The following is a 20,446-nucleotide window of genomic DNA, read 5'->3' on the forward strand; positions in this document are numbered from 1 at the left end:
CTAGGCATATAATGATATCTTGAGGTGGTTTTAATTTTTGTTTCCCAAATGATTAATGATTTTGAACATCTTTGCATGTGCTTATTTGTTATCTGTATATTGTCTTCAGTCAAATGTCTCTACATGTCTTTTGTAAATTTTCTAAATGGATTTTTTGGTAATTTTCACTTTTGAGTCTTTACAGTTCTTTGTATATTTTAGGTCCAGTCCTTTGTAAGATGTGGTTTGCAAATATTTTAACCTCTTCACTAGATCAAAGAGCATTCTTAATTTTGATGAGGGCTAGTTTTTCCTTTTGTGGATCTTTTTCAGATTTTATGACTATTGTGGATCTTTTTCAGATTTTATGACTAAGAATCCTTTATCTAGCTCTAATCCCTAAAGATTTTCTCCTGTGCTTTCTTCTAAATGTTTTACAGTTTCGTATTTAGATCCCAAGGTCCATTTTTAATTTGATACAAAGGTGAGGTTTGGATCAAGGTTCATTTTTTGGCCAATGGATGTCCAGATGTTCTAACAAGTTGTCTGTTAAAAGGGTATCCTTCTTCTATTGGATTGCCGTAGTATCAGAGTCAAAATTCAATTGAATACATTTGTATGGATCTGTTTCTGCACTCTCCATTCTATTCCATTGGTCTATGTAGCTGTTCCTTTGCTGATATCACCCTGCATTGATCATTGTAGGTCCATCGTGAGCCTTAACATCAAATTGATTTTTATTTCTTTTAAGTTTATAGGTCAGTGTATGTTAAGTTTTTCAATCCATGAACATGGTACTAGATCTTCATTGATTTCTTTCATCATTTATTTATTTTTTTTATTTAATAAAGATTTATTTTTATTTATTTATATAAGCACTGTGTACAGTCAGAAGCGCCGGAGAGTGAGAGAATTCACCAGAGCCAGAACGGGGAACAGAGCAGGCAAAAGGACTGAAGTACACTGCTGAGGGGAGCAGCGGGCGGCAGGAGAGGTCTGCGTGCCATGTGGGACCCTCCTCCGGTGGCCAGGGAGCAGCCGGGGATTGAACCAGTGCTGCAAGAGACTGTGGGCAGCTTCGCAACCCAGCGCTCAACCGCTGCGCCACTGGGGAGGCCCTCTTTCATTATTTATAATTATTAGACCAGTGTCCATGTAATAACAGCATGCACAGATCAAACCCCCACAAGCAACGATAAGGCATTTCCATTGGCCTGCAAAGGATCTTGTTTCATCCCAGAAAATCCTTGTGTAAACCTTTTCACATTTAAATTTGCCTTAGAACTTTCCCTGCTATTGCAACAGAACCTGGGGAATAGAGCCTCTTATCTCCTGAACTATAAAAGCATCCTAGAGGGCAATCAGTGCATCTCAGAGTCATGAGTTAAGTCAAAGTAGATTGTCAATCATTTTTGGAGAAAGAAATGGCTAACAAGCAAGGTCTTTAACACCAGGTTTTGCTTTTAAGCAACCATCTCTTTCTACCTTGTCTATTAAAAGAAATAGGTATAAATGCCACAGCAAAATGCACGGCCAACACATTGACATTAAACCATGTAGAACAGTCGTGAGTGCAAGTGGATCATGGGGCTTAGGTCATGTTCATGGCAGGGGTCTAGAGCCAAAGCATGCCAAAGGCTTAGCCTTCCACCCAGTTATGACTACCAGATATAAGGCACAGATGATGTAAGAATCAATGATCTCCACGCCCATAAGAAGAGCCTGAGGAAGGCAGACTTGGTCCCAGGCAGCAACCAGGACTGAACCAACAGAAATATTTGAGATGTGCTTACAGGAGGGGCCAGACTTATTAATGAAGCCTGCCTCTCCTGGGTAGCAGGCATACACACTCTTGCTTCTAAGTTGTGCAAGTGAAAGACATCTTCCTAATGGGGGCCACCTTGAGAGAGAAGTTTTTATGTAACTGACAGAATTGCAGGTATGATTTATGCATGTTATCTATACATGAGAGAGCCATTGGAGCTTGCCTTACTTTGCTTCTGAAATCTGCCTATTCTGAAGATAAAAGGATGCTGCCTTGTATAATTAAAGACTGGAAAAAGGAAGTATAAGGTGGCTGAGATGGGAGATGGAGGGAGGGAGAGGAGCCTTATTACCCACCCTGCCAGTTCTGACACTAAGGGTCTAAGACAGATGGGGAAGGACCCTACTAGCATAGAGCTGACCCATTCCTCTTTTAACCTTCTCCAGCTGCTCTGCATTTGTGGGTAGGTGCTGAACTAATTTTACTCCTTGATGGTGGTCTCTGCTGCTGAGTGTCAGCATTTTCTGAGTTCCTGCATCCCCTTCCCTGCTATTGTGACCTTCTCATGGATGCTGCTATAAGTGGCTTTGCTTGTTCTCAGTGGCTCCCTCTCCCACACCAGTATGATTTCCGCAAGAGTCAGGGCAATCCTTCACAATTCTATATCCCCTCACCCCAAGGCCGCTCAGTGGAAAGTTGCAGATGGGAAAGGAGGAAGGCAACAGCTGCAAACCATATTTTATTTTGGATCCGCTTCCTGGTCCTAGCAGCTGGGCTGCTGCCAACGCTGTGTGACTACATAAGCTGCCTGCAGCCTGTCCACCTAAATCTCTGTGCGGTTCCTGAAGCCACATTAAAATAACGGCACTGCCCGCCCTGCCTTGATTTCATCCTTTGTGGAATCAGTATCTTTTTAGAAAGAATCTGAATCTTCTCAGTGTTTTGTAAGGACTAGAAAGTATTTGCAGTGTCATATCCCCCTCCTCAGACACCCACACAGATTCCTGGTGCCTTACCTCCTCCTGGGAGGAAGCTGGAGGTTTGCTGTGACCTTCACAGTAGAATGGTTTATGAACTAACCGGGAGGTTGAGGGGGAGACAAGGATTTTTTGCCTTTTCTCTGAGTTCTTCCACCAGAAAAGTGATACAGAGTCTGCTTTTGAAGTCATTTATATTTTTTGAGCTACTCAAATTTGTGTTCATTGATGACTTAACCACTCACTACTCTGCCTTGGGCAAGTTGCAAAATGGGGATGGTGGTGGTAATGATGATATCAATACTTGGGAGATGCTCTAAAAATTAATGGACAGTATTATCAAGTATTTAGCACTCCTACCTTGTTTTGGGGTGTCTGTAACCTTGGACTCTCACATATATAGATATACTACATGTGAACTGATTTATGTGTATATTCCTCTGAGGTTTTTTTTTCCTGACAATAATATAAACACATGTATGATAAACAGAATTTTGGGAATAAGGAAAAGCACAAAAATATAATACAAATTATTTGAGAGTATCATTATCACCATTTTTTCCATGTTACGAACATGTTTTATAATTGGAATTAAAAAAATTTAATTATTACAATTTTTTTCATGTGGAATCATGCTTATGACAGTTTTTTTTCTTTATGATCTGTAGTGAATAATTTACTACTGTAGGTCCAGTTATTTTTCTATAATGTAGGTCCAGTTATTTTTCTATAATTTTTCTTGTAATGGTTGAAAAGTAGTCTGTTACTTGGCTAGACTACACTTTTATAATCCTCCATTGTTAAAATTTAAGTTGTGTCTAGCTCTGCTTGAACCTTCTTGTTACATAGTCTTTATTGCACATTTATAATTTCTTTTTGAATAAGTTTTTAAAAGCAAGCTATATCAAAAGTGGGAACATTTTTAAAGCTTTGGGTCAGTACTGACACATTTTCTTTGCCATTTTAAATTCCTATTAATAGTGATACCCTTCACATCTTCTTCAGTTTTGAGTATTTAAGAAACTCTTTGCAATTTCATGTAAGTGAAAATTTATGTAATTGTTTATTATTCACTTTATTTCTTATTCATATCTTGTATTTATATTATATTCATATCTTATATTTATATCTTATATTCCTGTTCTTTGCTAACTAGTTTTGTGTCATGCTAACACTCTATATAAATATTGTATGAAGTTTTTAGCTATCATATTTTTGTAAATATTCCCCATTCATTTTTTAATTTTGTTCATGGTGATATATATAGTCACCTATATATTTTTTATAAGCTGCTAATTTCTCTTGAGTTTGTTTTGGAATGAATGAGATAGAGATGCATTATTTTTAATAAGGATGATTGCTTCTTTTTTTTTTTTTTTAAGATTTAAGTGACTGGCAATAGCTTGATAGCACTGAAAGCTCCTGTGCCACCAAGGAGACCTGATTGCCATTTCTTGAAAAAATTAAAAATCATGAAAGATTTTTTTAAAAGAGTTGCTGGATATGCAAAATGCCCCCAAAAAATCCAAATGGAAATATATTTCAGGTTAAAAAGTAAGGTCTCTTTGTAATGAGAAGAGTCGATTTTAGCAGTTTGTTAATTATAAATAGCCGAAGTACCACATTTAAATTCCGTGTCAACCTCTTTCATTACTCACTGAGTTGACTTCTGAGGGTGGGGTTATTTGGATTTCACAATAGTTGGAATTAACTTCTTTCTTTTTTGGGGGGAGAGCTGTCTTCTGAGTTCTGTCCCTTCTTTCTGTGACTGTCTTAGGAGCAACCTGCCATCCTGAACAGCATCTTTCTCAGGAAGCATGTCTTTGTGGATCTTTCCAGTCTTCTGATGTCTGTGCTTTTGCTCCCACCACTTTCATTTAGTGGGTTATTCACCTTGTTTCAAAATCCTGCTTTTCCAGTAATCCTGACCATATGTAGGTTGACCACAGAAAAAGCATTGCAACATCAGTGATTACTTGGCAAAACAGATGTATTCAGGAAGACTACTGACTGTTGATGTCTTCTGTTTCAGGAGAAGATGAAAGGCAAGAACAAGCTGGTGCCTCGCCTCCTGGGGATCACCAAGGACTCGGTGATGCGCGTGGATGAGAAGACCAAGGAAGTGCTGCAGGAGTGGCCGCTCACCACTGTCAAGCGCTGGGCAGCCTCTCCTAAGAGCTTCACACTGGTAGGGACTGGCAGAGGACAACAGGTGGCCCACAAGACCCTGGGTGACAGTGTGGCACAGGAGAAAGAGTGTGGGCCCTTTGTGTTTCCCTGGCTGAAGAGGGCAGAGTGGAGAGGGAACAATGGTGGAAGTCCTTGGAGGAAGAGAGCTAGTTCAGGGAGGGAGAGGTCAGCAATTTGAGTTTCTTTCATTCAAGAGGAAGAGCACTTCCTCTCTGCTGCTCTAAGTCAGTTTATCTCAGTTCCTTCACTACAAAGAGCCACTCACAGGTGAGTCTCAGTCTTCTATATTTCTGAAGACATCCATAGAGTACCCTAAAAGGAAACTTTTAATGCTCTGATACAAAGGCTCCTGCTTGATCTCTGGTTGTAATAGGAATTCCTAGGAATCATGACATCTTGCTGAGCCCTGTTATACCAGTGTGCCTGGAAAGAGAGTGTAGTATATAAAGGAAACAGTGCCAATGTTGGGGTCATATTTGAAACAGTCTGTCATTTCCTATCTTGTGACCTTACTCAATTTACCTCTCTTCTCTGAGTCTTAATTTCCTCATCTGAAAAATGGTAGTAATAATAATACTGTTGCACAGAGTTGCAGAGATTAAGTGAGATGAATATGATAAAATGCTGAGTGTAAAATACATGGAAAGTATTGAGAATGTGTTGATTCCAGGCCTTTAGACCTCTGAGTTCCTCCTGCCAACCTCAGTATTTGCTCTTAATAGAGTATAACTTTGTAGTCTTAACTATACCACATTGGTATGTAAGAATCGATGCGGCAGTTACTTTGCATGGCAAGTTAAGCAATAAAAAAAAAGGCATTGAAATTTCTTCACAACTCCTGAGGTATATTATTCTTCAGCTCTAGTGAACACTAGAAATATTGGCTTGTTTCTAGGCAAGATCTCATAATAGGTTATCAGAATAAAGAAGGAGACTTGGAGGGAGTAATTTGCTATCTAATGTAATGATTGATTTATAGACTTATGCCAGTTGGAATAAATCTTCAAAAAACATACCTTCCTGCTTCCTGTAATTAGTTACATCTGTATCTAAATGAATGGGTGTTTAGAGGACTAAGTCCTTGTCTTTTAGTATAGAAATTTATGGGTAATTTCTAAAATAGAAAAGTCAATATAAACATAGCAGATATACTAAAAGAAACTATTAGAAGGAGTGAAAGCATCTGCCTTGTGAGGGGGTGTAGAGTGAAGGTGAGAATGGGTAGGGTAGGGGACAACTCTTTCGTTATGTACCTTTTTAGTACTATTGGTCTTTTATAAGTAGATCTAAGCATTCTTTGTTCAAAAGTAGTTTAAAAAACAGATAGGAAAGGAATTAGAAATCTCAAGCAGAAGAGAGAATGAATATTAATATTTTATTAAGCTATGAAGTTGGAGTAAAGCTTGCAATAGTTCTTTCCTTCCTACTCCTAGCCTTTATTTAATTTCTAAAATTTCCAAGTGTTTGGAGATTTTCCTGGGCTTTTTTTTGGTTACTGGTTTTTCCCTTGATTTTATTATGCTAGAGAGCACACTGTGTATAATTTCAGTGTTTTTGTGATTTTAAGATTTGCTTTATATTCCAGGATATGATCATTCGTGGAGAATGTTCCATGAGTGCTTGAAAAAATGTTTATTCTGCTATAGAGTGACGTGTTCTATAATTGCCAGTTAGAGCCTGTTAGTTGATGGTAGAGTTCCAGTGATCTTTATTCTTGTTAATTTTATATCTAATACTCTGTCAATTCCTGACAGTGAAGTTCCAGTAGTAATTGTGGATTTTTCTGTTTCTCCTTGCCTCTCTTATCAGTTTTCACTTCCTGTGTTTTGACTGTTGTTTTGTGCCTTTCCATTTAAGAGTCCTTTATGTTCATAATGGAGAAATTGTTTTATCATTAAGTTCTGTTCCTGGTAGATTTTCTTGCTCTGACATTTACTGTAATCTTCAACTAATAGTCACTCATGCTTATTATATCTTTTTCCATCTTTCTGCTTTCCACCTAGCTCTATTGTTACATTTTAGTTCTTTTTCATCACATTCCTTTGTTGAAACTTTTTTTTTCATTTGTTTCAGGAGAATTTATAATTGTTGAAGCATTTTTTGGTGTTGGCTACTTTAAAATTCTTATTAGATAATTCTAACATTTGATTCATCTCAATATTGGCATCAGATGATTATCTTTTCTTATTCATATTGTAGTTGTCCTGATTCTTGATGTGAATAGTGATTTTTCTATTATATCCTGGATATTTTGGTTACTATGTCGGTTATTACTTTTCATCATTTTTCAGTTTTCTGTTTTAGCAGACGACCACCTTGTTCAGGTTTAGTGTACAGTGTTCTGGGCTACTGTTGTGGACTTTGATTGCAATAAGAGTTAATTTTCTGAGTCTTTGTAATGCTGTTCTGGACTGCTTTATTCTTTTTTTTTTTTTTTTAAACTTTTTTTTTATAGAGGCATGTTTTTATTTATTTATTATTTATTTGTTTGTTTGTTTTCGTTTATACATGCACTGGGTACAGTCAGAAGCACGGGAGGGTGAGAGAATTCACCAGAGCCAGAGCGGGGAGCAGAGCAGGCAGAAGGACCGAAGTACACTGCTGAGGGGAGCAGCGGGCGGCAGGAGAGGTCTGCTCGCCATGTGGGACCCTCCTCCGGTGGCCGGGGAGCAGCCGGGGATCGAACCGGCGCCGCAGAGGCCGCGGGCAGCTTCGCAACCCAGCGCTCAACCGTTGCGCCACCGGGGAGGCCCTGGACTGCTTTATTCTTATGACATGACATTGTTGGGGTTCTTGTTTAAACCCTGTTGGTGCTGTCTGTGAGAGAAGAAGTACTTGCCTGGACCACATACTGTTGATGGGTAACTTTGTTGGGGAAGTCAGAGGCCACTGAGTAGAGTACAGGAGACATAGTGCTTCATTGGCCACATCTGTAAAAGGATCAGCCCACTCACCTGCCTGGACTGTGCAGCGAGGATAGGAATGGCTCAGGTTTTCACTGCCATGAAACACGAGCCCAGATTTTGGAGCTGAGTTTGTTGATTCCGACTCAGTTTCTGTTGGGTGTCCCCTCTCCGAGGAGAGGAGAATAGTCTTTTCAGAAACTGTCTGTTGGAGGTAGCAAGTTTCAGGCCTATCCAGTACCCACCCAGGCAAGGGAAAAGGGTGGGTAATAGGATATGAAAGAAAATCCAAGAATTCACCAGATTGTGGTTCCTTGAGTCCTGACAATAAGGATGTTAAATCTTGGGGAATCAGACATTCACCTTGCCAACTTTCAGAACCCTTTAACCACTATTTGCTGAACAAAATTTAGGGTGTTCAGTTGTATTTAGAGGTGAAGAACAGAGTAAAGTGAGTCTATGCCATCTTGTTCCTAACCTCGTAGCCTTTAAAAATGTTGAGGTAGGGCCTCCCTGGTGGCGCAAGGGGTTGAGCGCTGCACTGTGAAGCAATCCGCAGCCTCTGCAGCATGATTTCAATCCCCGGCTGCCAGGGAGCAACCCACATGGTGAAGCAGACCTCTCCTGTCTTGCCCGTTGCTCCCCTCAGCAGTGTACTTCAGTCAGTCTGCTTGTTCTGTTCCCTACTCTTTCTCTGTTGAGTCCTCTCACCCCCTGCATCTCTGGCCTATACCCGAGCTCTTGTATGCATAAATAAATAAAGCTTTTTAAAAAATTAAAAAAATAAAAATGTTGAGGTAGCTATGTATATTTTTTTAATGTTTTTTGCCCCCAGGATTTTGGGGAATATCAGGAAAGCTACTATTCAGTACAAACAACTGAAGGAGAGCAAATATCCCAGCTGATTGCAGGCTACATTGACATCATCCTCAAAAAGGTATTTCATTTTATTGCATTTCTTTATTAATAAAGACTTGGTTTAGCTGGGAGCCTGCACTTCAAGTGCTTGATTTACTAATTCAATCTTTGATGTTAAGATTGCTCAAGTGTGTGGTCTTTGACCTCAACATCCTATAAGGATGTCTGATTTTGCTGCAGTTCATATCATTGACTGTCAGGTAATGAACAATAGTGCTTCACTTAGCTAATGAGTGAGCCGAGTTAACCCTCAGCATCTTCCTCTTGAGGGAATCATGTTACATTTTCTAGCCTCTGTAGAAACCCAGATTGAGTGGTCTGCAAAATGTTCTTTGGATTTTTCATGTATTATTTTTTATCAGAATTAATGAGGTTGTATGCCATAGTGTTATACAATAAAACAGTTTAACTAAGACTTCAAGATACAGCCCACTCATGTAACCGAGTCCTACTAGAATATTAGTATCTACATCTTAATTTTAACTATATAAAATTAAGTCTTGGCAATAAATATTACAGAAGCCAATATATCTGTATATTAAATGTATTTTTATTATTACTGCTTTTACTTACTCATTACTTATTAAATTTAAGGAATTTTGGGTAAACTCAACATTATTGCTACGTGGCTGCTTTCAAAAGGTGTTTTTTAAAAGACTTTTATGTTGACCTCCTGACTTTTATTTTTTTGTTTTTGTTTTGTTTTACTTCTAGAAACAAAGTAAAGATAGATTTGGACTAGAAGGCGATGAAGAGTCAACTATGTTGGAAGAGTCTGTTTCCCCAAAAAAGTAAGTATTGTTAAGAGCACAGGGGAGCTGCCTTCTTGCTAAGTGAGCAGGGTTTCTCCTGCCAGCTCTGGAGCCTGTTGCCCTAAAGTCCCTCACCCAGAGGAAATGATAAGCAAGAGTCTTGCTTCTCAAAGTGTGGTCCCCAGGTCATTAGGTCAGTGTTCAAGATGTCTTGTTGGGCAGGGTAGGTAAGCATTTCTGGGAGATCTTCATACAGTGTGGTCTTTCACTTTATTTTAAAGGCAGTGAGCATTCATGATTCCTGTTCTGTGTTTCTGTTTTAAATCTTCTTAAACTGCATTATTTTCATAAGAAGGCTGCTGAGTGAGCTTCTCTTTCATTCTGTACCTTTGGGGGAGAGGTCTAGCCAGTGGAGGAGCTTTTTTTATGGAGTGCTTGTTATATGTCCCTCTTGATACATGTGTCATGAGGCATCAGAGGGAAGTGGTTAGGAACATGGACTCTGCAGCCAGACTTACTGGAGTTAAATGTGGGGTATGTTTTTAAATGAGCAGCCTTGGAGGTATAATAAATTTTCTCTGCCTTCTTGAGCTCTTCTATAAAATGGGAATAATGATAGTGCCATTTTTTAAGTTTTATTTTGATGATTGAGTTACTAATAAAGCACATAAAACTATGCCTGCCACATAATTATTTGCTATCATCATCATTTTAAATTCAGAACAATTTTAATTTAGTACCATTTTATACATGATGAAGCTGAGATTTGTTAAAAATGAGTAACATCCAGTAAGTGACATTTTTTGGGAAACCTAGAGCATTGTAGTAATAACTCATCTTAACTTCACTCTGTGTGTCCAACATGCTATCTCATTTGGTTACAACAAGTAAGATGTAAGTCTGATATCATTATCCCCATTAATGGATGAAGAACTTGAAGAGAGGGAAATTGTGATGAACCAGGTGGCAGAGCCAGAGCTCATGATGTTCTAGTATATTCTAGCATTTTTGAACTTAGTCATAGTAATTGTTTCTCTAACATTTCTACTCTCCAGCACTTCTTTACAATTTGCATCACATTCACCTTGAAGGTGTTTTTCTGTTTGTCCCCTATTAGTACACAAGTTGGAACCAGACTTGATGTGCATTGCAAGTACTTGCTACCCTTTGGCAAACACCTTAAGTCCTTGAGATTGTTAATGGCCATAAGATGGAAATTTGTAAGCTTCCTGGCAGAGTGAGCTGTTCACATCAGAGGACTCTGCTGCACTTACACTTTACCAAGAAGCAGCTAAGTAAGAGTACTGAATTAAGTCCCCTGCCTAGGGCCACTACAGCCCCCTCCCACTATAGCCCCCTCCTAGGGCATCCTGGTGAGATCTGATCAAGGCAAGCAGGAAAAAAAATCCAGTAGGTCCCCATCACCAGACCAACTATTTCTTCCTAGATTGAACTTTGGCTAAGATCTCAAACTGCAGGTGACCTCTTATTGGAGTCCCACATCTACCCTCCCTAGTGTCAACCCCAGGACAGACATTGTTTTGCCATAGATATGTGACACCTGCTGCTTGAATTTTAGCATGGCTTGTGAGCTCTTCTGTGAGCAGTAGGGAAGCTGATCTGTGATGGTTCACAAGCCATAAAACAGAGTCCACTGACCCTTCATGCAGGTGCTCCCCAATCCTGCCACCTCCCATACAGTCTGTGTACACACAGAATCCCCCAGATGCTCCCTGCAGGTCTGTCCACTGGGCCACTGATTTGCCACCCTCAAATTTCTTAATTTGTTTCTACTCATCATTCATTCTAAGAACATTATCAAGGAATTGAAAAAATGAATCTTTTTTTACTAGGTGCCCTAGGAATCTTTCTAGACTTATGTTGAAACCATCTGGGAGAGGTGCCAAAGTCTGTCACATCATCAAGCCTCCAGAGGCATTAAACATCCCCTGTGATCAATGGGCTTGGACCTGGGGAGGGGGAGCTAAGCTGGGGGAGATTTTCTTTAAGGTCACTTCCACATTTTTCCCTTCAGACTGAGAATAAATGACCTAGAGTAGAACTGGCACATAGTAAATTGTCATTGAATGAATACTATTTCAAATAATCGACCATGTATCCAAGTCATTCATTTAGACCTGCAAGTTTGTCACAGGACTACCTGTATGTATTTTTTTTTTTTTTAAAAAAAGAAGGACCAATTACATAGTATGCTGAACTTATTAAATACATGAACGGTGGTAATCATTCACATTATTGATTGTATTAAAGGAGTCCTATCAGGGTTCTTATGAACATTTTATTCACAATTCTGTCAACATAAGCCTCTTTCAAAATGACCTCTGTAGCATAAAGTGGCTAACATTTGTGACACATGAGGTATTGTACGTTTATATTCCACATTAGTGACCACCTCAATGACCAAACCACACCTGTACCTTCAGGTCCACCATCTTGCAGCAGCAGTTCAATCGGACAGGGAAGGTGGAGCACGGCTCAGTGGCGCTGCCTGCTGTCATGCGCTCCGGCTCCAGCGGGCCCGAGACCTTCAATATTGGCAGCATGCCATCACCGCAGCAGCAGGTCATGGTTGGGCAGATGCACCGCGGCCACATGCCCCCACTGGTGAGGCTTCCTGTGCACCTACTCTTTGTGTCATCGTGCTGCCTCTTGTGTGCAAGGAGGGACACCGGCCGTGGAGAGAGGTTGTGTGAGCAATCTGGACTCTCCCTGTTCCCATCTGAACTATGGCTCTTCAGCTGTGCAGTCCCAGTGCCTGACTCCCAGCATGCCTTGTTTTAATTGGATGGCTTTCATAATGCTCTGTCTGGGATCACAGGTCTCCTGTGAGGGGCTGGAAGGGAATCATTGACCTCTCCAGGTGACTAGTGATAGAGTGATACAAATCTGCTCCCCTGCCTCAGCAGCATCAAGCTGATTAACTTACATACCCCTTGGTGAGTCTTAGAAATAGATCAGGTCATTAATGACCCACACACTTCCACCTCATGGATCATTGGTTCCTTCCACTGTGCTTCTGCCTGACTCTGTGCCTTTCTTGGGCCTACACAGAAATCCCAGGCTATTAGACATAAACTGTTTGAAAGCTAAAGAGCCCAAGAGCTCAAAAATAATTTCATCTAAAGTGTTGACTGTAGATTTGGGTAGAAACCTTCCACATGGGTCAAGAAGAGTTCTGCTCTACCACACACATTTCCTATGCATGAGACCTTTTACCTTAGTACTGAAGGATTGGTCCTCTTAGGTCCCCTACAAGAACTCTTTCTGAGCCTTCTTGTCAGCTAATTAAGCTCTTCACACTCTGCTGATTATAACAGTCTGCAAACACCCATCTTGAGTATTCTATTAATATGCCTCTATATCTATTCCTGGCCACCAGATTGAAATGGGAGGTGGTTCAGACAATGGTGCAGATGTAGCTTGGGTCACTTTGTCTTGAACCAGAGTTCATTTGTTCCTGGTTTGTCTTAAAGAGGGTTATGTCAATGCCAAGAGTGTGGTATAACTGCATTATGTTCATTTACCTTTGCAGACCTCAGCCCAGCAGGCCCTCATGGGTACCATCAACACGAGCATGCATGCTGTTCAGCAGGCCCAGGATGACCTCAGTGAGCTTGACTCACTGCCACCTCTTGGCCAGGATATGGTAAATATTGTTTGTAGTCCTCATTCTGTCTTGGCAGAAAATAGGGTGATGCACTGTGGCTGGTTTCAGCCTGGTGAAGTGGAAACCCTAGTGTTTTTGAGATATTCTTTGGCTCAAGGTCATACCCATAGGAGGAGAGAATCATAGGGTGCTACTGAGTTTTGGCAGTACCTTACAAGGGCTAAGAATTTGGACAGATAATCTGGACTCAAGTCTCAGCTTCACCATCTAGTGGCTGTGTGAATCTGCACCTTACTGTCTCCAAGCCTTAATTTTGTCATTTATGAGTAGAGTGGTTTTGAAGATTTGACTAATTACATAGAATGCCTAATCCATAGGAGATACAGTATTACCTGTTGTTGTTGTTTTCAGTGGTTCTCAAACTTGAGTGTGCATCAGAATCAACTGAGTGCTTGTTAAAACAAGGGTTGCTGGGTCCCTCCCCCATTTTCTCTTACTCATTAGATTTGTGGCTTGAGAATTTACATTTTCAACAAGTTTTCAGGTGATAGAGCTGCTGTGTGTCTGGAGACCTTGCTTTAAGAACCCCTAGGTTACTTGTCCTTTTGAGATTTTCAGCAGAGCATGGTAATTAGCTGCCTTGCTGTAGCTGTACCATTGCTACATGGAATCAATCATCTAACCCCTTGATACGCAAACTGTGATCCATGGGCCAGCAGCACTGACAGCACTTGATCTTAGGAGAGCTCGTGAGAGGTGCAGAATTTTAGACTTTACCCCAATGTTCTGAATCAATCTGCTTTTTAGCCAGATTCCCGGTTGCTTTGTGTGCGCATTAAAGTTTGCAAGCACTGGCTAGCACTGCTGGTCTCAACCCTGCTTTGTGCTTTAGAATCACCTGAGGAGCTTTAAGACCAAACCTTAAAGCCCAAACCAAACAAATCAGTGTTGCTAGGGCAGGGCCTAGTTATCAGTGCTTTTTCGTCTCGTCAGGTGATGCTCATGGGCAGCCAGGTTTGAAAACCACTGCTGAGGCCAGAACCAAGCACAGCTTGTAGCTTCATCTTGTCCAGCCAGGATAACTGCCCTCCTACTTTGCCCTGAAATCTGTGTTTTTTCTTTTGTGTACTTGTGATTATATGCAGGGTGCTGCTGTCCTCAGTGGCATTCCTCTCAAGCACCTAAAGTCATTTGCTTTGGAGTACCTTAGAGAAAATAAAGATGGTTGATTCCCATATCCAACATATTTGTGGCACAGTTTTAAAATATTTGATTTTCACACTCTGGCATCACCAGTTTTCAAAGAATTAGTATGCAAAAAATATTGGTGTAGACACATCATAACCTTAGTTAACATTTTGGGGTGTTTGGAGGAAACAAATCAGCACCTATGGTATATTAACTATGCCTTTGCTTCCATAGGTGATAAATTATTACCTGTATGGTTTGTCAGCACACATATTAATATATATTACCACATATATTAGAACATACCATATTATCATGTTACCATGTACCATCTATGGTATATTATAGGTAATATAGTACCTATATGGTAATATAGGCTATATACTGAGGGTCATCATAATCAGTGTAAATGATCTTTTATTAAACTCCAGAAATGGCAGGAATATAGATTTTATTGGTTAAAATGAACATAAAATCTCAGCTGGAAAGGTTTCTAAGGACCGTTGAATTCCTACAGTAGAAGAAATATAAGACATATCTCCTGGGGATGAATTTTCCAACGCCCTATCAGTTGTTAGTGGTGGTGTTGCATCCAGAACAGGAATCTTGATACACCCCTGCCCCTGCAAAATCCTGCCAAGAAAGGTGTCACATCTTCATGACACTCATGCTGTAATAGGAAATACTCCTTGTGCTGACTCAGAACACTGATGAACCAAAACATCCTCATCCTAGCCCCTTCCCCTTAAAAACAAGCTGAAAATTTGCTACAGTTGTTTATGAGACATTGTTTATGAGTCAAATGTATTATGAGACATTAATTTTCCTCATCTTTTTTTGATTGAATTTACCTAAATAAAGCCACATTGGATTTTTCTCTTTAAGAACTTAAAAAAGGAAAAAGTAATCAGTGTAAGAAACACTGAGGATTTACATAGCATTCTGTATCCATAAACGAGCCTGAAGTCTGGTAATGACATTGTGTGCAATGATTTAAGGGCCCCATTGTTGGAAGCCCAGCAAGAAACATGTAGCCAAAAGGCTGGTCTCACTCATGGTGCAACTTCTCCGGTTTCCTGGGTAATTCTATGCAGCAGTTGTGTCATGCAGTTGTCTGGTTTTGCAGGCGTCTAGGGTATGGGTTCAGAATAAAGTTGACGAATCCAAACATGAAATCCATTCTCAAGTGGATGCCATCACAGCTGGAACAGCTTCAGTTGTTAACCTCACGGCTGGTAAGTACTCAAGGGATTTGTGGTGTATTGTGGTTTTGCAAAAAAAAAAAAAAAAAAAAAGAAAAGAAAGAAAGAAAAAAAAAGAAAGAAAAATTCTTATTCTTTGATTGAAATAACAGATTTTCATTTTATGAGAGGATAATCTATTTTTAGGTACTGTGAGTACTTCAGGCATTTTCTCCCACTGACCCAGGAGAAATGTGAGGGAACTTCTCATTCCTTTTTGCCTATATCATGCATTATGATTAAAAAGCTCTTATTCGACTCTTCTCATTGTTCATCAATATACTGGATGTACCTTAAGGTGTATCAAGGCTAGTTTTTCCCTTCTGGGGAGCTTATAGTCTGAAAAGGGCTTAGAGTGAATGGACCGTCCTGTGTGCCTTCTGCCTCATTTCTCCTGACATGACGTGACTCCCAGCCTCACATAGTCAAGTGAGGGCCAGGAAGTGACTTGGCTTCCCTGTGAAGTGTCAGCATTTTAGGATCAAAGTTAACCTCCCTCAACTATTGAAAGGCCTTGTGCTCAGTATTTCAACCTATGTGGCCTCAGGGTGAAAGGACCTTTTGAATAACAGCACCTTGGAGACAGGGTTGTCCCTCTCACGGTGGGTACGCAGCACTTTGTGTCTGAACCCTGAAAGATGGGGGTGATAAGCTGCTGCCAGTGTACCCGCCTTCCTCCTGCCTACCTGGCCTCTCCTCAGCCTTCCCCACCATGTTGATAGTGTTGGTCCTTCTCTCATCCAGGTGACCCTGCAGACACTGACTACACAGCTGTAGGATGTGCAATCACCACCATTTCTTCCAACCTGACGGAGATGTCCAAGGGTGTGAAGCTGTTGGCGGCCCTCATGGATGATGAGGTGGGAAGTGGGGAGGACTTACTCAGAGCAGCCAGGACCCTCGCTGGAGCAGTGTCAGACTTGCTGAAAGCTGTGCAGCCCACTTCTGGAGAGGTAAGCTCTTGGGGCAAGCTGTTACTTGAGTTCTGATGAGACAGGTGCCATATCTGGATACCATGAGACTCTTGGTTCCTGAGCTGTTCCCTGCATCCTGCTGAGGCATGTTACCACACTGTAAGCTTTTAAGTTGTTGAACTGGATGCAGACATTATGGTTTTAACTTTGGGACTGGGTGATTTCTTACTTAGTAACCTCCCTTTTCCCAGCAAGGGTGCTTGATTAGAGGCAAGCTCAGAAACTAAAACAGATGGCACTTTGCACCCTAATTTCCCTAAAGTCCACATCATTACCCACCAGTTGAATGAGTACCATCTTGAACAGTACAGATCTATCTACCTGTTGCTGGCCTGTGAGACAAGGGGCATTTCCTTGTACAAATTTATAGATGTTTACATCTCCTGCCTCATGATCTGAGACTCATGTAGGGGCAGGAGGAACCAGGACCATAGGACTCCTCTGCGGGCACTGCTCTGTCTGATGGCGCTGTGTGAGAAATGTGTTCTCTTTCCAACCTATACGTGTGCATTGTTCACAGCCTCGACAGACAGTGTTGACTGCTGCTGGAAGCATTGGACAAGCCAGTGGGGATCTTCTGAGACATATCGGAGAGAATGAGACTGATGAGCGATTCCAAGTAAGTTGTTTACAGCCCACAATCTTGGGAGGGATTCTAAGTGCTGCTCTCCCAAACAAGGAGACAGTCATGAAAAACCAAATCTTCCTGAATTCTGTTGAATAAGAGTGAGGGGGATAATCTTAGAAGTGAGGTATTTTTGTGTTAACTTGGAAAAAAAAATGTTTTCATTGAAAAACTCATTTTACTTAGATCATGCATTTTCACCTGCTGGGCTTTCTTTAAACACAGAAGGAAAAGAATAATGTCATGTCCCCCCCACCCCCCGTATCTACCACCCAACCTTCACAATGATCAACTCATGAGCAGTCTTGTGGGGAAGCAGTTTTTAGTTGCATCATTCTGAGTCCACATGTTAGAGGGAAACATGCATTCCCATACTCTGCACTCACACATAATGTAGACTCTCCTTAGTATTCAAAGGTGGGTCTTTGTGAGTCTGAGCCAAAACCACAAGAGTGGTAAAGTCTTTGTCACCCTTCTTTTGTAATACCAAGGTCATGTGCTGTTTGTCCTCTGATGAACAGCTGTGGCCTCTGTCTGCAGCTGGCTTGATGCGCTGCCAGCCAAGACATGATCTCAACTTGTCTGCTTCCATTCCCAGCTGCCACAGATGGAGTTGCGAGGCCTACTATTGGGAAACATCAGAATAAGATGATCTTTTCTTCCCATATACTTATAGGCAGATGCCCTTCTCTTTTCTTACTCTGCCTCTTAAGACTTAATTTTATAAGTAATATAAATACATTCAAATTAAGCTGTTTAATGTTACCATTTGGGGCCAGATTCTTTGGAAGATGACCTTATCCAATTCCTATGTCAAGTTCACTGGGAATTTAGAATGAAAACATCATTCAACTTTCCTCTAGCTTTCAAGTTTCTTGCTTCATGGGTGGCAGTTTTGCATGCTCTTTTATCAAGAACTGCCAAACTTCATCTGCCAGTTTGTCTCAGTTACACTATGACCATATATTCATGATGCATGAAATATGTACCTTTGTCCATGGAGGTATTTTGTTTCTCCCCTACTCTCCACATGCCTGTGGTGCTGGGACCATTGGACTCACTCATACTCTGCAATACAACAAGATATTCAGTGCGTGACTGTTCATGTCATGAAGGAGGGTGAGGCCCATGATGGGTGGGAAGAGAATTCCTGGAAACCATTTCTATGTTGGGTTGACCAGCAATAATTTAACTAAAACCAGAATTAACTGCAGACACATAAATATAGCCCACTAAATCCAGCTAATTGTGTCCCTATTCTGACTTCCGCTTCGTCAGATCCCCAAATTGCCCTTGTACTACCCTTTGCTGTTGAGAGTAAGTAACTCTTTGTAGGGAGAGACCTACTTAGGGACTGGGCAAATGAGATTCTGCTGGTTTACTCGACTCAAATCTCAAGTGGTCAACTCACTTTCCTCAAAAATATTATTGTTTTCTCCAATGGGAAGATTGAGGGCAAAGTCACAGTTCTCTAAGTCATCTCATATGTCTCTGTATTTTTAAAGACTTTTCCTTTTAGTCTTTTGACAAACTGTTTTTATCTTGCGTAAATGCAAACCCTGCCTCCTGATATTTGTTTCTGTTTAGATGTGCCGGGAAAGCGGGCGCACATTCAGGGCACACTCCTGTGTGGAGGCTCCCTTACTGTGAAGGGCCTGGCTTGGATTTTCCATTTCTGTAAGGTCTCTGGGTAAACACCAGAGCAGTAAAGTGATCCTACAACCTCCTCCAGTTAAGGAGAGCCCCTGGCTTACTGACATTGGATTTCTTACTGTTTTTCTGGTTCTTGAGATCCTGTCTCAAAGCTTTTCTTGGGTTTACAATGTACTGCATGTTCCCAGAGTTAACAAAGATTTATTTTTCACAGGCTACATAATAGTGGTCTTGTTGAAAACTTTGACAAAAGCCTTGTCAGCAACTATTGCTGTAGTATCACGTTCTCTTTCTAACTGTATTTGTTTTATGGACAAAATGAATATGAGGAACAGAATTTCTTTAAACAAGTGTAAGCAAAGTCCTTTAGAACAATGAGTCTGCATGACCAAATTCCCTGTGTGAAAAGATGGATTTAGGTCACCTGAGGGCCCACTTTGGAAAGTTGATTTTGAAAATCCTTTAAATAGTTTGTGACATTCCAGTTGGGTTTTCACCGAGCCTTGAGATCTGTGTCAGAGAACTGTAACTGTAGAGGTCACATTGTATGCAATTTCTCAAGTTATGTGGCAGATGAGTGCCAGCCCCATTCTGAAGGCACCTTCAACTCCTGGTACCATGGGCTTTCGTTTTTCCTTTGGCTATCCAGTAAGCATCAGAGGGCTTAAAAAGGGCTGGGCTAAATCATTCTTTTTAAGACTGCTGCATTTTTGTCCATTTTTAAATCTGCTTACCTGGTAGTTTCATGGGTTTGTGATTCGTCTGGATAATATAAAGTCTTTGCTCTGTACAAAATTGTATATAGTCTGAACACTCTTTCTAATACATTGTCCCATAAAATACCTTGTTGTAAAGACTCTGTGGGTGCCCTTTGCATTCAGAATCAAAAGCACTTTTCATTATCTAATGAATTAATAAAGGCTTCTGACCGCATTTCCTCTGGGAGAAAGCTTTGACATGTTAGTTGAAAATAAAAATGGTTCATATGTTTGGGAAGGCATTTCCAAGACAAATAAACTACCTTCAGTATTAAAAGTCATGAAATAAATGAAATGTGACTGGTTATTCTTCAGGTCACACAGATGGGTGACAAATATGGTGGGCTAAATCAAAGGATTCTCCATCCTGCAGGCAGAATGCCTTTCTGTTGAGTTGAAATGTAAACTAATCTTTACAGGCTTAGAGCTCCTTGCATCATCAATGAGGTTGCCTTTTAGCTACTTTATTTATGTATTTCCACTTTTCATAATAATTTCATCCCTCTCCAGAAGGTGACAGAGCATTGAGAATAACTTATTTTCAGAGCACTCCTCAGCTTCTGAGCTAGTGGTGTTGTCTGTGCATGTTCAACGTTGCCCTCTGGAGGCAGTGATGTAGCGGAATTGCTGGTGATTACTTGGAACTGTGTGCAGAAATCCAACTGAAAAATTTTCAAGTTTCAGTGGGCATGGTATCTCGGAGTCCGTGAAGTATATCCTTCCTGTGCACATAGTATTTGTGGCCTGTGGATATGTTCTCTGCCTTTTCATCACATCAGCCACCTATTCAGGAGACGTGATCAAGACTCTCACTGTTGGCTGAGTGCATGAATGTGAATCAGCAGTTAAGATAAAAACCTTTCCCTCTAATCTATTTTAGATTTAAATACATGTT

The 20,446-nt window shown here is 40.7% G+C and overlaps 1 protein-coding gene across 14 annotated transcripts in view; it reads left to right on the top strand.

The window, feature by feature from the left end:
• The window catches only part of TLN2 (talin 2), a 451,133-nt gene that overhangs the window by 295,063 nt on the left and 135,624 nt on the right, over positions 1–20,446 (top strand). For all 14 annotated transcript variants that reach the window (XM_054687829.1, XM_054687842.1, XM_054687839.1 and 11 more), the window contains 8 exons: positions 4,754–4,909; positions 8,650–8,751; positions 9,447–9,523; positions 11,929–12,109; positions 13,038–13,151; positions 15,427–15,535; positions 16,286–16,494; positions 17,036–17,134. In XM_054687829.1, the coding sequence (XP_054543804.1) occupies positions 4,754–4,909; positions 8,650–8,751; positions 9,447–9,523; positions 11,929–12,109; positions 13,038–13,151; positions 15,427–15,535; positions 16,286–16,494; positions 17,036–17,134 (1,047 nt within the window). The remainder of the gene's footprint in view (positions 1–4,753; positions 4,910–8,649; positions 8,752–9,446; positions 9,524–11,928; positions 12,110–13,037; positions 13,152–15,426; positions 15,536–16,285; positions 16,495–17,035; positions 17,135–20,446) is intronic.

The sequence above is a fragment of the Talpa occidentalis genome, unplaced genomic scaffold (assembly GCF_014898055.3).
Source record: "Talpa occidentalis isolate TD23 unplaced genomic scaffold, MPIMG_talOcc4v2.1 talOcc4.11, whole genome shotgun sequence".
NCBI classification, from domain to species: Eukaryota; Metazoa; Chordata; class Mammalia; order Eulipotyphla; family Talpidae; genus Talpa; species Talpa occidentalis.